The sequence below is a fragment of the Cetorhinus maximus genome, chromosome 3 (genome assembly GCF_964194155.1).
Source record: "Cetorhinus maximus chromosome 3, sCetMax3.hap1.1, whole genome shotgun sequence".
Classification (NCBI taxonomy): domain Eukaryota; kingdom Metazoa; phylum Chordata; class Chondrichthyes; order Lamniformes; family Cetorhinidae; genus Cetorhinus; species Cetorhinus maximus.
In genome coordinates, this window is record NC_135881.1 from 156,472,812 (window position 1) to 156,495,403 (window position 22,592).

Here is a 22,592-nt window from a genome sequence, read left to right on the forward strand (position 1 = left end):
TTTCTAATAGGCTGTAACTGAGTTTGAATCTCTCAAACTTCATACTGTCAATATAAATACTTAACTTCAAGTGCCAAATAATTTTCTGATAAACTATCAAGATAGCATTTCCATCAACATTTTGTTCTTAAAAAGAGTGGTGAGCTCAAGGTTTTGCAGCAAACTACACATACACACATAATGAATGGACTCTTCTGCTCTGTTGATTTCACTTTCCAATGAAGCTATTGTCAGATGCCTGCATAGCTTTGTCTCTCCAGTTTCCAGAGCAACAAGGGAACGAGCAATTGAATTTATGTGATCATTAGCATTTCTGACATCTAGAAGTTCAGCAGAACAAGAAAAATGTTCCTTTTGGTCCCCAGCATTGGCCTCGTGTGTTATGTCGTGAAAATTGGAAGGTTTGGTGCTCTCTGAATTCAATTCAGGGAACAAAGAATTGAAAATGTAATTTAATTTTTTTCAAATGCATGATGCATGAAATGAAAACAAAAATCAATATTTAAGTTGCACTTTTATTACAGCCTGGCCCTTCCGTATATGTACCTCAGCACCACAAAATCTGATTAAAATATTACATTTCTTATTCCATTTCCACCATGTTCACAATGAAAAGGTGTCATGCATCAGCAAAACTTGGAAATGTGATACAAGTTGCAACACAATTTATCATCCAAAATACATTGTTGTATATGTCAATTTCCAAAACCAGAGAACTACACAATAAAATCCTGAACCCTGAAATTAACATACTGGAGTACTGGAGTAGAAATTCCTCAAGGGTTTTGGGGATTTGTCACTGAATCCTTGCCGGAAATCTAGATATTTTGGGATTCTGTCATTGCCAAGAGTTTCTTAATTGCCTTGTACTAAATTTCAGATGAGCAAATGTGCGTTCTACTAGTGGGGTCCAAGTCAGAGTGTTATCCTGGATTCCTGAAGATTTTTTTTTTAAATGATCAGCCCCGTTACCCAAAGGGCAAAGAGGGTTGGGGTGAGGAATGTGCTCAGCATGGGCACCATATCCAACCGCATATGGTGCAAGTTCCTGACCAACTGAACCTGCAAACACTAACGGGTCAGCGCTGGATGGCACCAGTGGGTACAGCCCCACTGTAACTGTTAATTAATTCCCATACTCCATACGCAGCAGAGAGAAAATAAGTTATTTCCTGGAAGGTGACTGAACATGGAATATAGCATGAGCAGAGGATTACCAGAAATTAGTGTGCGGCATAAGGAATACTAAAAGGAAAAGGACAACCGTTTATAAAATGGGGAGGATGATTATGGTGCTATAAATTTACACTGAGTGAATTCAAAATGAATGTACTCTTAGAATGTTGTCTCAAATTTCTATGGGCCCAAAGTGCATTTACTTCACACCATAATTATTTCACAAAAATGTCTGCTGAGAAAATAAAGTACTGCAAATTTTGACAAATGGTATAATAGGAGCATTTGAATTGCTAGGTAAAAGCAACACCAAGGTTCATCTAGTTCACCTTCGACTATTTTCCTAGTTGCAAGATAGAATAACAACGGAGTTATGGCTAAGCAATCGTTACAGGCAGAAATTTTCACTCGGTGGGCGCACGTGCGCCCAACCCGCTTGAGCTTGTTGATGTTGGCCGAGTGTGCCGACGTCAACGCGCAGTCACATGATAGTCTGGTCGGCGGGCCCGCGCCAGAGCCGGTAGTGTGCCCGCCGACAATTAAAAGGCCTGATAAGGCTATTAAGTAATCAATTAAATTAAAATTTTCGCTGCCCATCCAACCTAATGATTGGCGGGCAGGCGAAATGACCAAGCGGCCTTTGTATTTTTTTGTAAACCTCATCCACAGGTGGGATGAGGTTTACAAAAGCAAATAAAAATAAATGCTTTAATTTTTAATTAATAACATGTCCCTGCTCATGTGACAGAGTTACATGAGGGGACATTTCATTAATTTTAAAATTATTTTTAAAAATATCTCTTGATCTCCGAGGCAGCTCTGTGCTTCAGGGAGATTATGAAGCGCTCAGTCGCGCGCACGCACCAAGTTTGCGCTCGGTTGGCTCGCACTCCCCACGGGCCCCGCTCCCCCCCCTGCACAGGTAGCGCTCAGTGCTGCTGCTCGTGATTCACGCTGGGCAGGCCTCAATTGGCTCACCAGCGTAAAATCGTGGTCCGGTGCCAATTGCAGGTGATGGCTGGCTTCCCGACCACCCCTGCCCACCCCCACCAATGCAAAATTCTGCCCGATCAATTAGTCTACAACCGACCCAGACTGGAGGCGAGGTAAACCCCAGTGGTGGAAAACATGGAGAACTATATATTCAAAGCCACCTGCCCTTCCCAAGGATGCTACACTTTCCAGGTAGCATGTGTCAAATTACTCATATAGTGTGTGATGGCTTTTGACTCAGAAGCAGTAGGGAGAATTCGCAATTACTTTAAAATGTTTGGGGAATCTGTAATTGTTTTTAAAAATGCTTGTAAAGGACTTTTAAAAGTTTGTAACAATAGTTAAGGTGTCAATCATAATTTTTAGATAATAAGAAATACTGGCCCACGTGACTTGGCAACCCTTGACCTGGGAGCTTTACCAACAAGGAGGAAGTTAAAATACAGAGGCCTTATGGCAGAGAAACAGAGGGGAAAGGGAACAGCTGGAGAAAAGAGACGGTTCACAAGCTGAGTCAGAGAGCTGGATTTCTGAGCAGTCAGAAAGCATGATAAGGACTGCTGCAGCTGTTTCTTTCACTTTCAAGTGACTGAATGTCCAGAATTGGCCATACCATGCGTAGGTAAAAGGTAGTTCTGGTAGATCCACACTACCATGACCGAGAGTTGAGACGGCTCCATAAAGAAGTGCACCATTGTGTAGAAGATTGCACAGACAGAACACTGTTTACATGGAAGCCGCTGCCTGCAAAGAATTGGCCAAGTCCTTGAAGGAAAGGGACTGAAATTTTACCCGAGGAAGATTTGAGCTTGGAAAAACCATGTGGCTGAAATTGTTGTCATAAAGGCAGCGTGTACTGTCTATATGATTCATGAGATCTATCTTTGTTGTATCTTCTATTCTATGTGTAATGTATAGTCCATACCAACCATCATTTGCTTATTAATTTACATTTACCTTAACACAAATCAGAATCAGGCACAAAAAATGAAATTGTGTTCAGTAATTTCTTCATTTGGGGATCAGTCGGTAAATTTGGTTCTTTTTGGTTTACAGATCCTCATAGGGATCATAACAACTGCATGTAAAAATATTATTCTCTGAAACAATTGAATTTTCATGTGAACGACTATCAGTGCTTCCACCTCTAGGAAGCCTGCTTCATTGACTGAAATAATGAATCAAATTTCATTGTAAACAGAACAATGGCCCAAGGCATCCCCAATCAAGAGATGGTAAATCAAAGCTTTACCTCTGAGAATATCTGGATCTGAAGGGAATTCTCAGAGGACTGTGACATACTTGTGTAGTTCCCAGAGAAATAAATAACTTTAAGATTGATGTGTTTTAAGAGAGAATTCTTGGAGGAAGTAAAAAGTAAACCTGAATGCATAACATATGTAGTTATAAGCTATAGTGTTAACTTATTCATATTTGTCTTGTTTAATTTGTTCAATATACAATAAAGTTTGCGTTTTGTTTAAAAAAAGTGAAATCTTGTGGTGTAGTTCTATTGATTAAAATGATGTGTTTGGATTTCTATTAAATGTTAATGGTCTCTAGCCAGATTATAACACACTACTTCTAAAGGTTTTAATATATTCAGCTTCCGAGTCTTTATTGGCACAGTTGTACTTTGGAATCCCATTGTGAATGCTTGGCTGAGCTCTAAGCCCCACTAGTGGGTTCAGCTCAGCAGGAGTTGTCCAAATAGCTGTCAATAGGACTGAGAGATTTGTATTTATTGACAGTTTTATGAGCAGTTACTAGGATCAAAGTTTTTTGAAGAGGTTTTTGAGTGGCAGTTTGTTTATTTTGACAGTTTCATGAGCATCTCAAAGACTTTCCAATGTTATTATAGGCCTTATAAATTCTGTCCATAGTGGATACTGTGTAAGTGAGCATGGAGGGGGCATGAGGAATATGAGGGGCCATGGGAAGATGATATGTTAATGTTTATTGCAAGGGGATTGAAGCACAAGAGTAACAATGTCTTGCTTCAATTATATATGGCTTTGTTGGGACCATACCTAAGTACTGTGTAGTTTTGGTCTGAGGTGCTAAAGGTTCGCTAGGTTGTTTCTTGGGATGAGAGGACTGTCCTATGAGTACAGTTTGAGTAGATTATGCCTATACTCCCTAGAGTTTAGAGGAATAAGAGGTGATCACATTGAAATACAGAAACATCTTTGAGGGCTTCACAGGGTAGATGCTGCAAGGTTGTTTCGACCTGGGTGTAGTGTCTCAAACTTGATGCCACCACCAAACACATCTTCCCTTCACCCCCCCTTGGCGGCATTCCGTAGGGATCGTTCCCTCTGGGACACCCTGGTCCACTCCTCCATCACCCCCTACTCCTCAACTCCCACCTATGGCACCTCCCCATGCCCACGCAGAAGATGCAACACCTGCCCCTTCACTTCCTCTCTCCTCACTGTCCACGGGCCCAAACACTCCTTTCACGTGAAGCAGCATTTCACTTGCATTTCCCTAACTTAGTCTACTGCATTCGTTGCTCCCAATGCGGTCTCCTCTACATTGGAGAGACCAAACGTAAACTGGGCGACCGCCTTGCAGAACACCTGCGGTCTGTCCGCAAGAAAGGTCCAAACCTCCCTGTTGCTTGCCATTTTAACACTCCACCCTGCTCTCTTGCCCACATGTCTGTCCTTGGCTTGCTGCATTGTTCCAGTGAAGCCCAACGCAAACTGGAGGAACAGCACCTCATCTTCCGACTAGGCACTTTACAGCCTTCCGGACTGAATATTGAATTCAACAACTTTAGATCTTGAACTCCCTCCTTCATCCCCACCCCCTTTCTGTTTCTTCCCCCTCCCTTTTGTTTATTTCCAATAATTTATATAGATTTTTCTTTTCTCACCTATTTCCATTATTTTTATATCTATACCTGTAATGCCCTGTCAGTCTTTCCACCCCACCCCCACTAGAGCTGTACCTTTAGCGTCCTGCCATCCATTCTTAATTAGCACATTCTCTTAGATAATATCACCACCTTCAACACCTCTTTGTTCCTTTGTCTGTGACATCTTCTGATTATCTGCTCCTATCACTGCTCGCTTGTCCCTACAACCAACGCCCCCCCAACTTCTCTCCACCCCCCCCCCCACACCTTAAACCAGCTTATATTTCACCCTCTCCTAACTTTACTCAGTTCTGTTGAAGGGTCATGAGGACTCAAAACGTCAACTCTTTTCTTCTCCACCAATGCTGCCAGACCTGCTGAGTTTTTCCAGGTAATTCTGTTTTTGTTTTGGAATCATAGTGTTGGGCTAGGGGTCGGCAATTTAGGACTGAGATACAGAAATAAGTGTTGTGAATCTTCAGAATTCTCTGCCCGAATGCTGTGGATGCTCATTCATTGATTATATTAAAGAATAAGATTGGTAGATTTTTGCTATCCAAAAGGTATTCCAGGACATGGGGAAAAGGTGGGAATGTGGTGTTAAGTTGAAAATCCGCCATGGTCTCAGTGAATGACCAAACAGGCTCAAGCGCTAAATGGGCTATTCTTGTTCCTAGGTATCTAAGGGTTAGGATGAGAGAGCAAGAGTTGAGGTAGAAGTTCAGAATAATCTTATTGAATGATGCAGCAGAATCGATGTTAAGGCCTGTTCTTGCTCTTATTTCTCACACTTATAAGATCCACTGGGTTCAGATGGTGCCTCTTGAGCAGAGATTTGAATAAAGGCTTTTGCAGAATGTTATTTGCAGATAGAACCTACAGTAGTGTTTTCTCCTAGGTTGAATGTTAATTGTAATTTCATTAAATATTTGAATCCAATTAAAGAGAACTATTAGAAAATTTGCATGCATAAATATATGCATGATCACAGCTGTATAAAAGTTAACAGAACAACTTCAGGCAAAATTGCTGCGCTGTGAATTGATCAAATATTTAATTAACAACTAAAGCATTAGTCTTTCCTTCTAAATTGACAGGCTTTGCATTGTCAGCATTTCCACATTTATTTCAAGTTCCCAGAGTCTGTGACTTTCTTACAATTCCCTATACATCAATAGTTTGACAAAACATTAAATAAAAAGGCCTGCGGTCCAGGCTTTTACCATTATTGATTTTTTTTGTTCACACAACCATGAGTGCAAGAGTTTTTCACACAAAACAGCAAACAAACACCAGATTTGAGGATATTTTCATGTGGTGTTAGACCTTACAAAGTTCATTGGACCTCAACATGCTGAGCAGTTTGGGGATGAATTGGCAGCAACTACACTATGCCGCTGAAACCTTAATCTAGTAATGCGTATGACTGGAAAGAATTTGGAATATCTATAAACCTACAAACTTATTACATCCAATCAATTGGATGTGAATGATGGACTCCCCTCCTCCTGATTATTATTTTGTAAGTAGTGTTAAAATGCATCTGGACAATAAATGAAGTAATACCAAATAGGCAGCTTTCATAAAGTTGTAACAATTAAACAGTAATGTTTCCCAGGAGATATTAAAAATATAAAGCTAATTTATTACTGGCTCTGAGGTATAGACTCATATTTTCTTTCATTTGTTATGAGATGTGAGAGCCACTGGCAAGGACAGTCCCTCGTTGCCCTAGAGAAGGTGATGGTGAGCTGCCTTCTTGAATCACCGCAATCCATGTAGTGTGGTTACATCCACAGTGACGTTAGGAAGGGAGTTCCAGGATTTTGACCCAGAGACATCAAAGGAATGGCAATAAAGTTCCAAGTGAGCTGGTCTGTGGCTTAGAAGGGAACTTGCAGGTGCTGGTATTCCGTTTAACTGCTGCCCTTGTGCTTCTGGGTGGTAGAGATCACCAGTTTAGAAGATGCTTTGAAGCAGCCTTTGCAAGTTGCTGCATGGAATCCTGTAGATTATACTCATTTCTGCAACTGTGCACTGGCAGTGGAAGTAATGAATAGATGAATTGCAGATCAAGCCAGCCGCTTTGTCCTGGATGGTGTCAAGCTTCTTGATGGGCTGCATTCATCCAGAGAAGTGGAGAGTACTTCATGACACCCCTGGCTTGTGCATCATGGGCAGTGGACAGGTTTTGAATCAGGAGGCAAGTTAGTCACTGCATAACTCCCAACCCCTGACGTATGCTTGTAATATCAGTATTTATGTGGTGGATCCAGTTAAGATTTCTGGTCAATGATAGCCCCCTGGATGTCAATAGTTGGGATTCAGTGGTGGTAATGCCATTAAACATCAAGGAGAGGTGGTTAGATTCTCTCTTGTTGGAGATAGTCATTGCCTGGCACTTGTGTGGCATGAATGTATCTAGCCACCTATTTGCCTCAGTCTAGCTGCACATGGGCATGGACTGCTTCATTATGTGAGGAGTTGCAAATAGTACTGAACACAGCGCAATTATAAGTGAACATCCTGAGGATCTCCTACAGTGATGCCCTCGGGCTGAAATGATTGGCTTGCAACAACCAGAAAACATCTTTCTTTTGCTAGCTGTGACTTCAACCAGTGGAGAGCTTTCCCTCAGGATTCCCATTGACTTCAATTCTACTAGGGTTCCTTGATGCCACACTAAGTCAAATGTTGCCTTGATGTCAAAGGCAATCAGTCTCTCCTCACCATAGGCTAGCTGATTCTGGTCCTTTATTCAATAATGGTTAGGGTAATAAAAGCTGTTATTTCTGAGGGATGAACATTGTAATAAATTTTTCAGACAAACTATTAGAAGTTATAATACATGTGCGAACTCTGGACTCAAATACTGGTTGGGATCAAGTTCAGCTGAAGCTTACCTTCTGAACATTGGGCTTGATGCATCGGACAAAGAATGGATTTGACGTGCTTAATGTTCCCATTAATGAATGAAGAGAGTTCTGAAAAAATTGAAACAAAAGATAATTATGTTGAAAGCCATAATTAGTCTATCTTGCAGATTTTATAAAGCTGGTCATTAAAAAACACTTAAAATCTGCTACATATTTCCTTCAGTGCTCCAAGACACCTTTCTGGACTGTTCATTTGTATTAAAATTTGTTCCCTCCAAACTACTGCATTGCTGCACCATGACCTTGATTCTAACTCACAGGCAGAAACATGGTAAAGTGCACAGCTAGCCCACCTGGGAGTGGTAAGTGAGAAGCTCGGCCAATTGAATGACTGGCCTCAATAACATTTCGCTTGTTGATTTCCTGACCCAAATGGGTGGGATATCTGCAGGAAGCAGCTGCCCAGGCATTAAAACTGGGGGCAGCACAAGTTAAGTACTCTGGGAAAGAGGACTGGTTGGTGAGGAAGGGAAACATGGCAGGGAGCCCGGAGGAGCTCACTTTCCCTGGCCACAGTTCCTGACAGGTTTTGCCTGTTCAGGTCTCAGGTTGAAATAGCATTCCAATTATGTCATCAATGTATGACTTGTCTATTTAGAGGTTCCCACTGGTTTGAGACAATTGTCCTCGCTGCCTGCAATTTAATACTGCAGTTGGCCAGATCATGGTGGGAATGGAGTCACCCAGTTCATTTTAAACTTATCCTTTGCCACGTTTTCACCTGGCAGGGTGGGATTAATATCAAACCCTACCACTGCTAAGGTTAAGTTAAAGTTAAATATGCAACACATATGATATTCACATCATAACAATGTGTATAAATCATCAGCAATTCACCATTGTAAGACCAAAATCACATATCAAACATTGTGCCATTTGGATTCACAGTGTCAAACAAATATGGCTCCTAAATGGAAGTTTCTTGTGATTGAAATTCCATTTACACATTCACATTTACTGCAAGTTGATGACACCTAGCTCTACCTCTCCACCATCTCTCCATGCCTCAGGTGTTGTCAACCTACTTGTCCTGGATGAGCTGCAAATTTCTTCAGTTAAACACTGTAAAGACCATCATATTCATCCTCTGCTACACATTCATGTCCTTGTCACTGATTCAATTCTCCACCCCACCATTGTCTTGGGATGAAGCCAACTGCCCACAGTTTCATGTATCATAGACCCTTTTATTTTGGTTCATCATATTCTCTGTCTCCTTCATCATCCAAGGAACCCTGGCTTTGTCCCTTTATTTCCCCCCTATTGGAATTCACTAGCCTGCACCTGAAGCAACACCTTCGTAACGATCACCTATTGCTCCATTACAGGTTTTCCTGTCAACTTTTTGTTCCATTTCACCGTAGCTAGATCCCTCTCATACTAGGTTAGATGCCTTGCCTACTGTGGAAAAGAATAGCTTAATAGGATCAAATGTTGTGCACCCTATCTTATTCTGACTTCAGAGAGATTGTAGGAGTACATATACGTAAGGTACTAAAATCTAGTGTAGAGCACAAGAGTCCAACTACTGCCAGTAAAATGTAGAGCAATGAAGTCAACTTCTGTATGGAGAAAACAAGCAGAATGTATAAAAGATTGACTAACACCACTGAACCAGAGTACCTATCTGAATATGTGATAATACCCATACAGGGGTGAGTAGACGCACATTCATAAACACAACAGAGCTGTTTCGGATGAAGTAGAAGAGAAGTAGACTGCTGGAACATGAGATATGTAGGGTTCATGATACAATTCAAGAGAATTGGCACAGTGGAAAACTATTGTGGTAAAAGATCGGATTTTTCTCATTTCATCTCAAGGGTTAAATGACAGGCTGACACTAATAATGATTGATAAGAATGATTAAATAGCAGCTATAACATTTTGCATCTGCTATCAAACACAAGTTGTAAAAAAACTACTAATTCAAACACTGGAAGGGATGATGCTGACCTTGAACTGAGAGCTTACAGTTGGCTTCCGATGTTTGGTTCCAGATTTAAGTGTGTCTTCATTGTTCTTGCCTGATGCATGCTCAAATAAGTCATAGATGAAATCCAGTCTGAAATCATGAATATACATCAATGCCAATGACTAGCAATACAGAGACTTTAACCTGATTGGATACAATGATCACTGCTACAATAACCCTGTTCTGAATGGAAAGCAGCTCCAGTTGGCTGTAGCATGGTTTCTAATTTTTTCACTGTTTGTTATTAGCATGTAGGATTCTAATGGAGGAAGTTTTCAATTCAACCAGCACCAGTCTGACACAACTGAAACAATCATATGGCAAGCTTTATCAATAGAATTGAAGAAACAGATGGAAATTCATGTGATGTTGAAGAAGTAAAAATGTCACGGGAGATCCAAAAAAAAGTGTGACATATTGGGACATAAAACCCGAGAGTGGTAGCACATAGTCTTTGTGAAAGGAGTGCAAAAAGAAGTGTTGAAGTGGGAATTTGGTACAAGTGGAATTGTGGAGACAAGAAAGGAGATTTCTTTTCTCATCATCAATACTTGCAGGTGGTCTGTGTAAGTTTAAGGTAGCAAGCATTTAATTTTTTTGTCCACTGCTTGGTCCAAATTAGAATATAAAAAAAGGAACTTACAATAAACTAAAAACTAGGTATAAATAATTTGGATTAAGATATTGCAGAGGATGTATTATGTCTGGATTATGCCATCCTGACAAAGCCCTCGATTCCTGGGCCAGGCCCGGCCATCTCCCTGTGTAGCCGAGGCACCTCTGTGTTCTGCATCTTTCTCCATCCCTCTTCTTCCTTTTCCTCTTCCACATCCTGCTGCTCCTCTTCCTCTGATGAGTTGTGTCATTGCAGGGCCTCATCTTTCTCACCTCTCTGGAGGGCCATGATATGGTGAATGTAGCAGACCACTACAATGTGGGAGACCTTTGCAAAAGCATAATGCAAGGCATCCCCTGACCAATCCAGGCACCAGAAACGGATCTGTAGAAACCGAATGTCCTACTCGATGGTGGTCCTTGTGATCAGCTGGCTTCTGTTGCAGGAATTTTGTGGCTCCATCATAGGTCACGTAAAGGGGTGAGTAGCCATCTCTTCAAAGGATAACCCTTGTTCCCTAGAATTCATCCAGGGAGTTTACAGGGGAGAATGAAGAGCTGCAGCACCCTGTACTGCCAAAGGATGCAGGGGTCACTGCTGCTGTCAGGAAATCAATGGCACACATGCAGGAAACTTGTGTTATGGCTGCAAACCAGTTGAACTAAGGAAGTGGATTCCCTTCCTGTTGATGAATTTCACTGGCAGCTCACTCATTGCCTTGACAGCCACAGGGGTACAACTGATGATGCCCTGCACCTGCGGCAATCCAGTGAGGACAGTGGAACTACTGCCTTCTGTGCCTGTGAAGTTCCATCAACCTGGAAATTAATGTACTTCCCAGGTCTCTGGAATAGGGCATTAGCAACCTGTGAGACGCAATGGTGTGCTGCCATTTGCAAGATGCCACCAAGACCTTGAACTTCTTTGCCTTTGGTCATTCCAAGGCCACAGTGAGTGATTTTGACAGCTACTCGCAGGGTATGGTGAGCAGTACTGTAAGGCATGAATTCTTCCACGACGAGGGTAGAAATCTCAGTGACCATCTGCCTGGACTGGCACAATTCCCTATGGCACGGGTTCTCTGACATGTCCAGATAGCATAAGATCTACTTTAAAAGATGGAGCTCAGGATGTCCTCTTCTGTCTTCCTCTCCCTCTTCACTGTCCTCTGCCCTCCTCAAGGCCTCAGCTCTGCTTCTTCTGCTGAGGATGTTGATCCTCTTCACCACCAGACCTAAAATCTGACAGTCATTATTCCCATTGCCAGCTATTGCCTTCCTTGCACTCAACTACACTCCCTATTACGCCTGAAGCCTTATCCCCTTCTCTTATACCCCCACAATGCTAGGAGGGTGACGACCCTCTACTCTGCCCAAATGTGTACAGAACACTCTCCCCGTAACCTATGCACACTCTGTGTGCTAATGGCTGAGTGCCGCTGCCAGTCATGTTTCCTTTTATAGGCACACAGAGTGCAGCCGTAACCAGTTCCCCATTTGACTGCCTCTGTGCTTCTTGTCTGCTCCTAACTCAGAATGCATCCAAATGCTTGCTTCCCCCTCTACCCCGACCAAATCCCAAACTGGCAAATGAATCAAAGATGACATGGAAAAACATCTTGCATGTACTGATTGGTTATGATCTGGAATGCTTTGCCTGAAAGGTTGGTGGAGAAAGATTTAATCATGGCTTTCAGAAGTAATGGTAATGAAAACAATTGCAGGGATCCAGGGAAAGGGTAGGAGAGGCGTACTAGATGGATGGCTCTTGCAGAGAGCTGATACAGACTTGACAGGCCAAATGACCTCCTATACTGCAATGATATAGTGAATGGAAATGAGACTGTTCATAAGCAAATTCTCTCACTGTGGTTTCATTAAGCCAAAAGGTTAAAACTATTTTAGAATATGGCTGCAAGTAAAACGATTTCTGCTAATGCAAAATGAGTGGAGGAAAAACATCCCAGATATGGGGCTGAATTTTGCCCTCGTCAAGTGGGTCAGGGAGCAGTCGCAAAACTGACCACCACCCGCGATCGGGCCCTGACCACGATTTCATGCTGGCTGGCCATTTAACGTGACTCTGTCACATGAGCAGGGACATGTTATAAATGAGATTTAAACATTTTTATTTTCTTTTTAATTCCTGTCGAAAACCTTATCCCACCCACGGATGAGGTTTCATAAAAAATCCAAAGGCCGCTTAGCCTTTTTGACAACCAAACGGTTAGGCGGGCTGCGAAAAATCCGATTTAATTAATTAAGGGCATTAATAGGTCTCTTAACTGCTGGCGGGCGCGCTGCCACCTTTCACATGCGCCCGCCGAGTGAAATATCGCGAGAGTGCGTGATGACATCGGGACTCTCGCCTGGCGTCATCGTGCACTATTTTATTCTCATTCGGGTTGGCTTGCACCGGCCTGATGAGAGAAAAATTCTGCCCATGGTCTATTTTACTCTTAATTAGCCTCTCTCCATGCAATGCAACCCCTACCCCACCACTACACTAAATAAAATTCAGATATGGTTCAGCTTACTCCCATCTCACCCTCCCTCCATCCCAACGTGACTGTAAAATACATTGGATTCAAAGTTAATACCTGCTTTCACGTAACAAGTTCAGTACATCATGTCTGAATGTGTCTCTGTTCTTCTCTAGGATTCCCTTTACGTGATATAAAACCTTAGGATGGAAAAGAACAATCTGTTAATATTGAGAAGTAAGAGAAAAATTGGTAGAGCACAACTGTTAAGAGATTTGTGATGCTTCCCTTGGTCAGTTATTAATAATCACATTAAAGTGCTGTTGAAAATGAAATTTTCTGATGAAATCAGATATGAAACAGCATAAATACCTCTCCAGCATAGTGCTTCACTCCAAAATAATGATCAATGACTCTGGGCTTCACATAGAAGGGATTGTTCTAGGAAAAAAATGCAAAAAGCTTAAGTTACTAATGGAATTAAATATTCCAATTAAATATTGGAAGATTGGAATCATTGTCTTTGGTCCTCACTCCTAACTCTGTTCCGATACCTCTCTAAGACTAGAACAAACCGTTTGCAATCTTGGTGTTGTGTCTGACTCCCAAGATGAGCTTCTGGTCACACATCCACACCATCACTAAACCCATCTATTTCCACCTCCATTAACATCTGATTTCACCCCTCTTCCAGCTCAGATGCTGCTGAAACTCTCATTCCTGCCTTTGTTACCTCTAGACTTGACTTTTCCAATGCACTCCTGGCTGTTGTCCCATTTTCTACCCTCCGTAAACTTGAGGTCATCCAAAACTCAGCTGCCTGTGTCCTTACTTGCACTGCTCACCTATGTGCTTGATGACCTACATTAGCTGCTGGTCAAGCTACATCTTAATTTTAAGGTTCTCATTCTTATTTTCAGATCCTTCCATGGCCTTGCCTCTCTGTATTTTTGTAATCTCCTCCAACCCCACAACCTTCCAAGGTGTCAGCACTCTTCTAATTCTGTCTCCTTGAGCCTCCTCGATTTTAATTACTCCACCATTGGTGGCCGCGCCTTCAGTTGCCTAGACCCAAAGCTCTGGAGTTCCCTCCCTACACCCCTTTGCCTCTCCAGCTTGCTTTCCTTCTTTAAGATGCACTTTAAAATCTACCTCAATGACCAATCTTTTGATCTGATCTAATTTCTCCTAATGCAACTCGTGTCATATGTAGTTTTATAACGCTACCGTGAAGCACCTTGGGACATTTTTATTATGTTACAGGTGCCATATAAATATAAATAGCTCTCAATGTTGGAACAGTGACAAATTAAAACACTGTGGATTGATCATAACTACTCTGCGATCAGTTTGCTTTGGGCTTATTCCCATCCCTGGCTAACATAGGATGATAATCATATGCTGTAAACAAAGCTATTTTAAATAACTTGCTTTTCATGGCACAGGACAACAAATGCAATTTGACCATATCAAATCAAAAGCAACAAATGTTGTAGAGTTAGAATCTGCTTATTTCATACCATTTACCTGCTGTGATGGAACTGTATTCTACAAGCCACATTCAGGAAGGTGACAAAGACAGTTCAAACAATATTAATGCGAAGATTTAAACAAGTAGCATTTTTAAAAAAAATTATGCACTTTTATTATAAGCCAACAGGTTAAATGAAGAGGAACCAGGCTCCTGATGAATTCTTTAATCAGAAGTCAGAGCCACAGGATAAAATGGATTCCCTTTTTTTCCATGGTGTGGCCAAAACTGACTGTTGGAGGTGGTAGAAACTTGAAAGTGAGCACAACTGCAATCTTGAAACTGGACTAAAGCATTTTGGGGAAATTTAATGTCATGCAAACAAATACATCAAGACACACATGCCATTATGATGTTTTATTTATTATATAAAGGCAAGTAAGCACTTAAAAGGCTCCATGGTGCAAAACCTTACCTGCAAAACAAAATCTAATGTGCTTTAAAGTACCTGTACAATTCAATGCATTAAAACTATAAAGCGTCATGTCCCAATATATTCTGAACTTTAAATTAATTTTTATATTTTAAAACTGACCACAAAAGGCTGCAAAAATTGGCCACCCGAGGATCACCTGACTTTTCTCATGCATTGAAATCACTCCTCTGTCTCAAGACACAATGACCTTTCCTGAAACTAATTTGAAAGGGTAATTTCAAATTGAATGGGTTTTTCAAATAGAAAGACACGGGCTGTCTAAAACTCTCAAGGTGTGAAATTCACAACATAGGATGTATCATCGACGTAACCACCCAACTTATTTGGAAAAAGAATTTGAACTTGTGGAAGTCACATGATGAGGAAGCCATTTTGTTGTCTGTTTTAAAAATCCAGCAAGAAGCTTCTTGCAGAGTTTTCCACCAGAAAACCATCAATCTAGCTCCAAGTCAGCCAAGGTAACAAACACCAATATCCTGAAAGTGGGAAATCCTAAGGGCTCCCCCAAGCCAGTTCCAAGTTAGAGTTCACACGAGAACCAACCTCCTGGAAATTCAACTACGAGAAGCCACACAGTTTACTGAGAATCATCTGGTTCACAAGACCTTCACTACAACTAAAGCATCAACTTCATCTAAGAAATTACAGGCATGCCATGAAAAAGTGAGAGATAATTATAAGTTGTAACTGTATTGTTTTTCTTTCATCTAATCTTTGTGTGCGTGACAGTATGAGAGAGACAAATGAGTGGGACATCGTGTTTTAAGCATCCGGAGTAAGCATGTGATAATATGTAGCATTCTTTATTTTAAAACTCACAAAAAGCTTGCTGCTGGCATAAATTAAGTAGGACACACGCTCTGAGGGTAAGAAAACATATACCCCTCACATACAAAAATATTGATCACAGGCAGTAAAAGGGAACGCAAATTCCATCAGTGACAAAATGATAACACATCTGAAGGGTAGCTCAAGTAATGCATTATAAATTGATAGCTTCCATCTCTATAAATTGAGACTTTAAGCTCCTTTGCCTTTTTTAAATGGCCTGAATGCAACTAGGTAGGTCTTCCACCCAAACATCAGAAATATCAACAGGCCTGCTGAAGGCCACCATTTGCATCAGTGATGCAAAATTAATAAAAGTTTCAATCAAAATCAGGACTGAACACATTGCGTAGCTGTATACTGGCTGGGGTTGCATTTTCAGGGAAATTCAACAGAAGAACCAACTATCCATCCTTGCTCACCAAATTCTGCCTATGCTTACCATCCACCAATCAGATAAGCCCTCCTCAGAACTAACAGCAGCAAGATAGATGCCACTTGGATTTGGACCCTTTGCATTCCAATTGATGGATTCTAATAAACTACAGTTTTTTTTTTAGGAGGTTAATGCACTTTATTACAACTTAAATGTTAAAACAATGCTTCCATTTCTGATTATGAATCAGCTCAATGATACCAGCCCAACTTTAATGCAGATAAAGTAGTGAGCTGCAGGCCTTTAAGATCGATGAATTCAACATGATGAACTGCAGGCAGCAGATTTAGCATTTTTCAATTTCCAAACCATCCTTGAAGAAAACCATGTATGGAGTAATACCACCTTCAAGATAGGTTAACAATCCAACAATGCTGGTCAATTAACTTAGGTGGTACATATTTTTCAGCATAACACCTACCGAATGCTGACTGTGCAACTTTGCCAGCAGAGTACTGTCCGTGCCCTTTGGAAAATGACTCTCCTCATTGATCAGGGCTAGAATGCCCATTTTCTACAAAAGAAAGACATAAATTACTCCTACGTCCTAATTCCAAGTTTTACACATAACAAGTCTTACATGATGGAAAATAAATACTTTTGGGGTTCTGCAAAAAACGTGTCAAACTATTTCGGCAAATGCACAGCTAAATTTTTCTCTCCCTCAGTTAATCAACCAGAATACTAAAATAAAATGTAAAATAAAATTTATAATTATGGAATAAATAGAATAAAATCTTCTATCTTTAGCTGTTGCATTTCCAACTGTAAGTAGGTCAGACAGTTAGATGCTGCTCATGCAGATGTCCTGTAATATCTTTTCAATTGAGACAAATATAGGATAATTAAATTACTGGCTTTTATCCATTTGCAGAGTAAGAATTCCTAGCATTATAGGTCCTTAGGATATACAGACTATGATGACAGTAAAGTTTGAGACTTTGAATGTGGTTATGGCTATTGAATCAATTAAAAGTTCATAATCATCGTTAATATATTAAGAGATTTTATGCTGCATACACGTCTGCAAAACCATATTTCTTGTCACATTTTAGTCATACATTAATTCGCATGTATGCATTTGATGGAAATTGCTGAGGCAAACTTGTCACCTTGTAAGTGGGGGCACTGTAGTGCCATTATTTTACAGGGTGAGTTTTACCTATGGCAGGTGGGCTGTTCGATCACTGCCCATGATCAGCTGCGCGCTGCCATTTTATGCGGGCGGGCCAATTGAGGCCCGCCTAGTGTAGCACGCGGCTGGTAGCGCTCAGCGCTACCTGTGTGGGCGGGGGAGAGGGGTGCAGAGGGAAAGCCGGTTTTTATCATGATATAGCATCTTGATTTTACGTTGCTGTTTATTGTTAAACAAGAAGTTGGGAAGCAGTGAAGTAGTTGGAGGATAGATTTTTCTGTGCAATACAGGTTAAGAAACACCTAGGGCAGAATATTGCTGTCGGTGTGCGAGGGCGAACTGAGAAAGAGCGCAGAAATCTCCGAACCACAGAGCTGCCTCAAGGAGATTAAGTTGATAATAAAACTTTTTAACGAATAAAGTAGAAAATTATTTAAACGTGTCCCATCATGAGGCAGTGTCACTTGAACTGGGACATGTTTGTGAATTTTGCAAAAATTAATTATTTTATAAAACCTTCAGGAAACCTCACCCCGCCCGTGGATGAGGTTTCCTGAAAAACATGAAGGCCGCTTGGGCTCTTCGCCTGCCCGACAACCTTAAGGTTGGATGGGCAGCGCTATTAACAACGTTAATTACTTTTTTAATGGTCTTAATTGGCCGTTGACAGTTTGGCGGGCGCACAGCCACCTCCAGCATGTGCCCGCCGAACGAAATTGTGGAATGATGCGCGATGACATCGGGACACACACCTGACGTCATCACGCACTGGCGTGTCGGGCCCGCCCCCGCACACCGACAGCAATATTCTGCCCTAGGTGTTTCTTAACCTGTATTGCACAGAAAAATCTATCCTCCAACTACTTCACTGCTTCCCAACTTCTTGTTTAACAATAAACAGCAACGTAAAATCAAGATGCTATATCACGATAAAAACAGAATGTGTGGCCTTGATATTTGTTTAGGGCCATGAAGAGATTTGGGAGCAGGTGGGTATGGGAGGATTTCTGGATGGGAAACCCAGAAGTACAGTTTTCCTGTAGTCCTGCTGAAAAGAACTACAGGATGCTTTTAAATTTTCTCAACAGGTTCTCTACCTGACAGCAGCTAGATTGATAGATTAGGGAGATTGACAGAATGACAGCTAGATTGACAGATTAGGGGGAGTTGTAGATTGGGGAGGGGTGTGGGCTGCTGGCATGAGAGTAGCCAAACGTTCCTGGAAGGGTAGGTGGTTTAAGAATTGCAGGGGTCTCTAAAGGGGTGAGATTAGGGATCTGAGATAGCACTCCTGTTCCTCTTGCCCAAGAAACAGCGCTGTAAAATGCCCTTACTTCCTGGATTCAGCTCTTCTTGCCTTGTTTAACTGCCGTAATTCCTGAGCACCCACGAGTTAAAAATGAATACCTTGTTAAAGTGGAGGCAAGTAGCCTCCTCGAAAACCTTCAACAACCGACCTGCCTCCTGAGACCAGGTTGGTCACGTCCCCCCCCCCCCACCTAAAAAAAACCCACCTCTGTTCAAACCAGAATTGGGCAGGCTGGAGTTGGGTTTGTGATATTAATATTTTTCACTTTCATTCACTTCAACCCACCTATTTTTGGGGGTTAAAACTCCCCACGTGATTTTAAAACGAGGACTGGATTACAGCCATGTCCAGTTTTCACCTATTCTCAAAATTCACTTGACCTGAAGATTTCATTTGGAAAATGACTCCCTGCGTGTGACACTAGAGGAGTTCGAATTTTCTAAATGTTCTAAAATTTGAGCTCTTGTTTTAACTTATACTCATTAATCAACCGCTCAGAAGAAATCGAAAGGTCAAGGTTACAAGTGTTCACACGAGGCGGAATTTTCCATGCCCACTGGCGGCGGGCGTGATAGGTGGTGCGAGCGGACAATATGGCACGATCGGTTTCACGAAGGCAGGTAGGCAGGTTGTGACTGTCTGCTGAGCCCGCCAATAACGGGCTGTGTTTCCCACCATCGATTGTCAGGAACCTCATTGTAATACATCAGTATATCATTATCAGGCCATCCCGCCAGGCTCTTGCACCCCCACTGGATCATCCATCCACATCGGCAGGAAAGCGCGTCGACGTGTTTCACAGCAGCACAGAGGCGATATGCACTTGGCGGCCTTCACTTTGGGTGAACTGGAGGTGAGTGCACAGCAACGTTCTGCAGAGATTGCCAGGGTCGCCTAATGCTTTGTAGGCTTCAAGGGTGCCGGGGGGTTGGGGTTAAGTGCCGCCCTGCCTTGGAGGCGACTTTTGAGGATAAGGGGGAGCGGGGGGCAAGTGCAGCCTTGCTGTTGAGGCGACTTGTGAGGGGTGGCACCTCTGAGGTGACTGATGGCTGGGGTGGTAGGGAGGGCAAGGGCAGCCCTGCCATTGAATATAGCGCACAAGCATTTGGGGTGAGGGATGTAGGGTGGGCGAGGGAAGTGGTCACACATTCGGGAAACCTGCAGAAAGTGACTATTCCTCTGCAACTGAGAGTGTTCAGGTGCAGCCACATTGATATGATTGGGGTTGGGCTCCTAGCTTATCTGCCCACTCAAGCAACGCAGAACATCAAAGTGCCACCAAGTTCTCCAGAGCTCCCCCCTTGCCAGCACCCCCACTCTTTCCCTGGTGCAGATTGAAAACTCGTGAGCCCTTTAGTGGACTGCAGAACAGTTGGACGACTGGGCACGGTGCACAATCTCCTTGCTAAAGCTGGCCATGGAGCAGTCACTGCTGGAGCTGCTCACAGCCCCTTGCAATGTTAGCATTCCGGTTTGGACCAGTCTCCCCCATAGTTCAATCTAACAGAGGCAGCCTTGCTGCGCACTAACCTCTGGCCATCCAAGTGGTGGCCAGCACTCTCTGGAAGCATTAAGGGGCCGTCACACTTAACCAGGACAGGTTCTTAGTACACCCACGCTAACCACGTGGCTCTCTCTCTTTCATTCTGCAGGAGGAGCACATCAGGATCATGGAGTCTGGTGAACTAGCTGTATGCCTGATGGCCTACAGAGCACGAAGAAGTGGAGGAGAGAGTGACTGAGGTGCCTGGATGTGCAGAGGCAGCAGCAGCATCCTTAGGAAGAAGGAGCGGCTGGGGATCCCGCACACGCCACCCAAGAGCCACAGTGAGCCATCGCTGTCAGCACCTAGTGACACCCAGGGTCTATAGACGCCGCCTTTCATTCCTGCAGATGACTGAGAACTGCCGAGATGTCACCAAAGACTGCGCATGTCTAGAGAGCTGGTCGCTTACATCAGGATTTGGTGCCAAGGGGACATGGAGGGCATCCACTGCCAGCGGCTGTGTAAGTGACTGCAGCGTGCAATTTCTATGCCAGTGGCTCCTTTCAGGGCTCCACAGGTGACCTCTGTGGGATCTCACAAGCCTCAACCCACAAATGCATCCATGAGGTCATGGGTGCCATCTTTGCGAGTGTACGCAACTTTGTGCATTTTTCCCAGGACCAGGAGAGCCAGGATGCAACAGCAATTGGATTCGCCCTGATCTCGGGGTTCCCACAGGTGCAGGGTGCAATTGACTGCACTCACGTGGCACTCAGGTCTCCGTTGCAACACAGGGTGGATTACATCAACTGCAAGGGCTTTGTTCGCTGAATGTACAGCTGGTGTGCGGCCACACATCCTGCAAGTGTGCGCATGGTTTCCAGGGAGTGTGCATGACACCTACATTCTCAGTTGGTCACAGATCCCTGACATATCCCAGGGTCCACAGAAGCTGCAGGGTTGGCTCCTTGGGGACATGGGCTACCCGCAGAGGCTGTGGCTGATGACACCCGTGCAGTGGCCTCAGGCTGCAGCAGAGCGACGCTATAACGAGGCTCATGCAGCAGCTCGCAACTTGGTGGAGCAGACCATCGGGATGCTGAAGATGAGGTTCCGGTGCCTGGACCGGTCTAGTGGAGCCCTGCAATACAGTCCGCAGAGGGTGTCAAGCATTGTCATCATCTGATGCATCCTTTACAACCTGGCGCTCCAACTGGGAGACAAGATGGCTGAGGGGAAGGTGGAGGAGCTGGAAAGTCTCCTCTGATGAGGAGGACGCCGACGGGGATGAGGCTGAGCAGGTCCTTGGAGGCGATGATGACAGGGATAAGGCTCTCACACTGGCTAGACGAGGCAGACGCTCGGGAGTCCCTCATAGCTGCTAGATTTGTAGGGGACGATGACGACATGCAGTGAGGTGACCCCACAGTTTCTCACATGACATTTGTGAATGTTTGACACCAGTCTGGTTTATGGCAACACGAATATCCTGTGAGAATGCTCCTGTCATGGACTTGCGGTGGAGGCCTAACAGTCACTCGATTGCAGGAGGATGATGATAACATGCAGCCAGGACACTGCATAAGTCTTCACATAGTCTCTGTGAACGTCTGGCCGAGGGCAGCTCACTTGCGCTCTGTGATCAGGGTCATGTCATAAACGCGCAGGCATGAAACTTTAAGAGCACCTGAGCCCTGCGGGAGCAAAGCATCACTGGTCACAGATGCTGAAGAGATGGGCCCAGCCCCTCCATAAAGTTGCTGAGAGCACACAGAGAGAATGACGGAACTCTGTGATGCCTGCCTATTACATTCTGGCAGCAATGATCAGCACCGCCGAGGTGCTGGCATCAGTAATGTGTCCAGGGAGTGTGAGGCTGGACCATCACTTTGGTCTGAAGGCTGCACAAAGCACAGGGAAGAGGCCCTGGACTGAGACATCTTGTGCAGAAAGGTTGCACATCTGAGTGATAAGAACACTGCTCATCAGAACAAGGAGCCATAGGCAGGGAGACATTCTTGAGAGTTTATTGACAATAGTGAACATTATGTACAAGTGATTAACACCTGTGCCCAGGCTGTGTAACTACATCTTCTTAACCTTCCTAATCCTGTATTTGTGCTCCCCAGAAATCCACAGCGGAGGTGGAGGCAGCCTGCTGACTGCTATGCCCTGTCTGTGATGACTTTGGCGGGTGTCCTCTGGAAGACTGAGACCTTGAGGGCTCCGGCCTGCTTTCAGGGTCCTGCTGTGTGGCAGTGGCACCCTCCTCGGCCTGTGAAGCTGGAGCTGCGGAGGTCACAGGAAGAAGGGAGTCGGATGGGCCAGTCATTCCCAGAATCACCTGGGTGGATGGCCCCGGGGTATGCACCTGCTAATCTCCTCCCTAT

The 22,592-nt window shown here is 43.4% G+C and overlaps 1 protein-coding gene across 1 annotated transcript in view; it reads right to left on the reverse strand.

Annotated features, from left to right (window-relative positions):
• The window catches only part of myo10 (myosin X), a 345,458-nt gene that overhangs the window by 110,765 nt on the left and 212,101 nt on the right, over positions 1 to 22,592 (reverse strand). The window contains exons 15-19 of the mRNA XM_078539144.1: positions 16,694 to 16,786; positions 13,414 to 13,482; positions 13,159 to 13,241; positions 9,925 to 10,033; positions 7,936 to 8,016 (exon numbers count right to left, since the gene is read on the reverse strand). Coding sequence (XP_078395270.1) covers positions 7,936 to 8,016; positions 9,925 to 10,033; positions 13,159 to 13,241; positions 13,414 to 13,482; positions 16,694 to 16,786 — 435 coding nt within the window. The remainder of the gene's footprint in view (positions 1 to 7,935; positions 8,017 to 9,924; positions 10,034 to 13,158; positions 13,242 to 13,413; positions 13,483 to 16,693; positions 16,787 to 22,592) is intronic.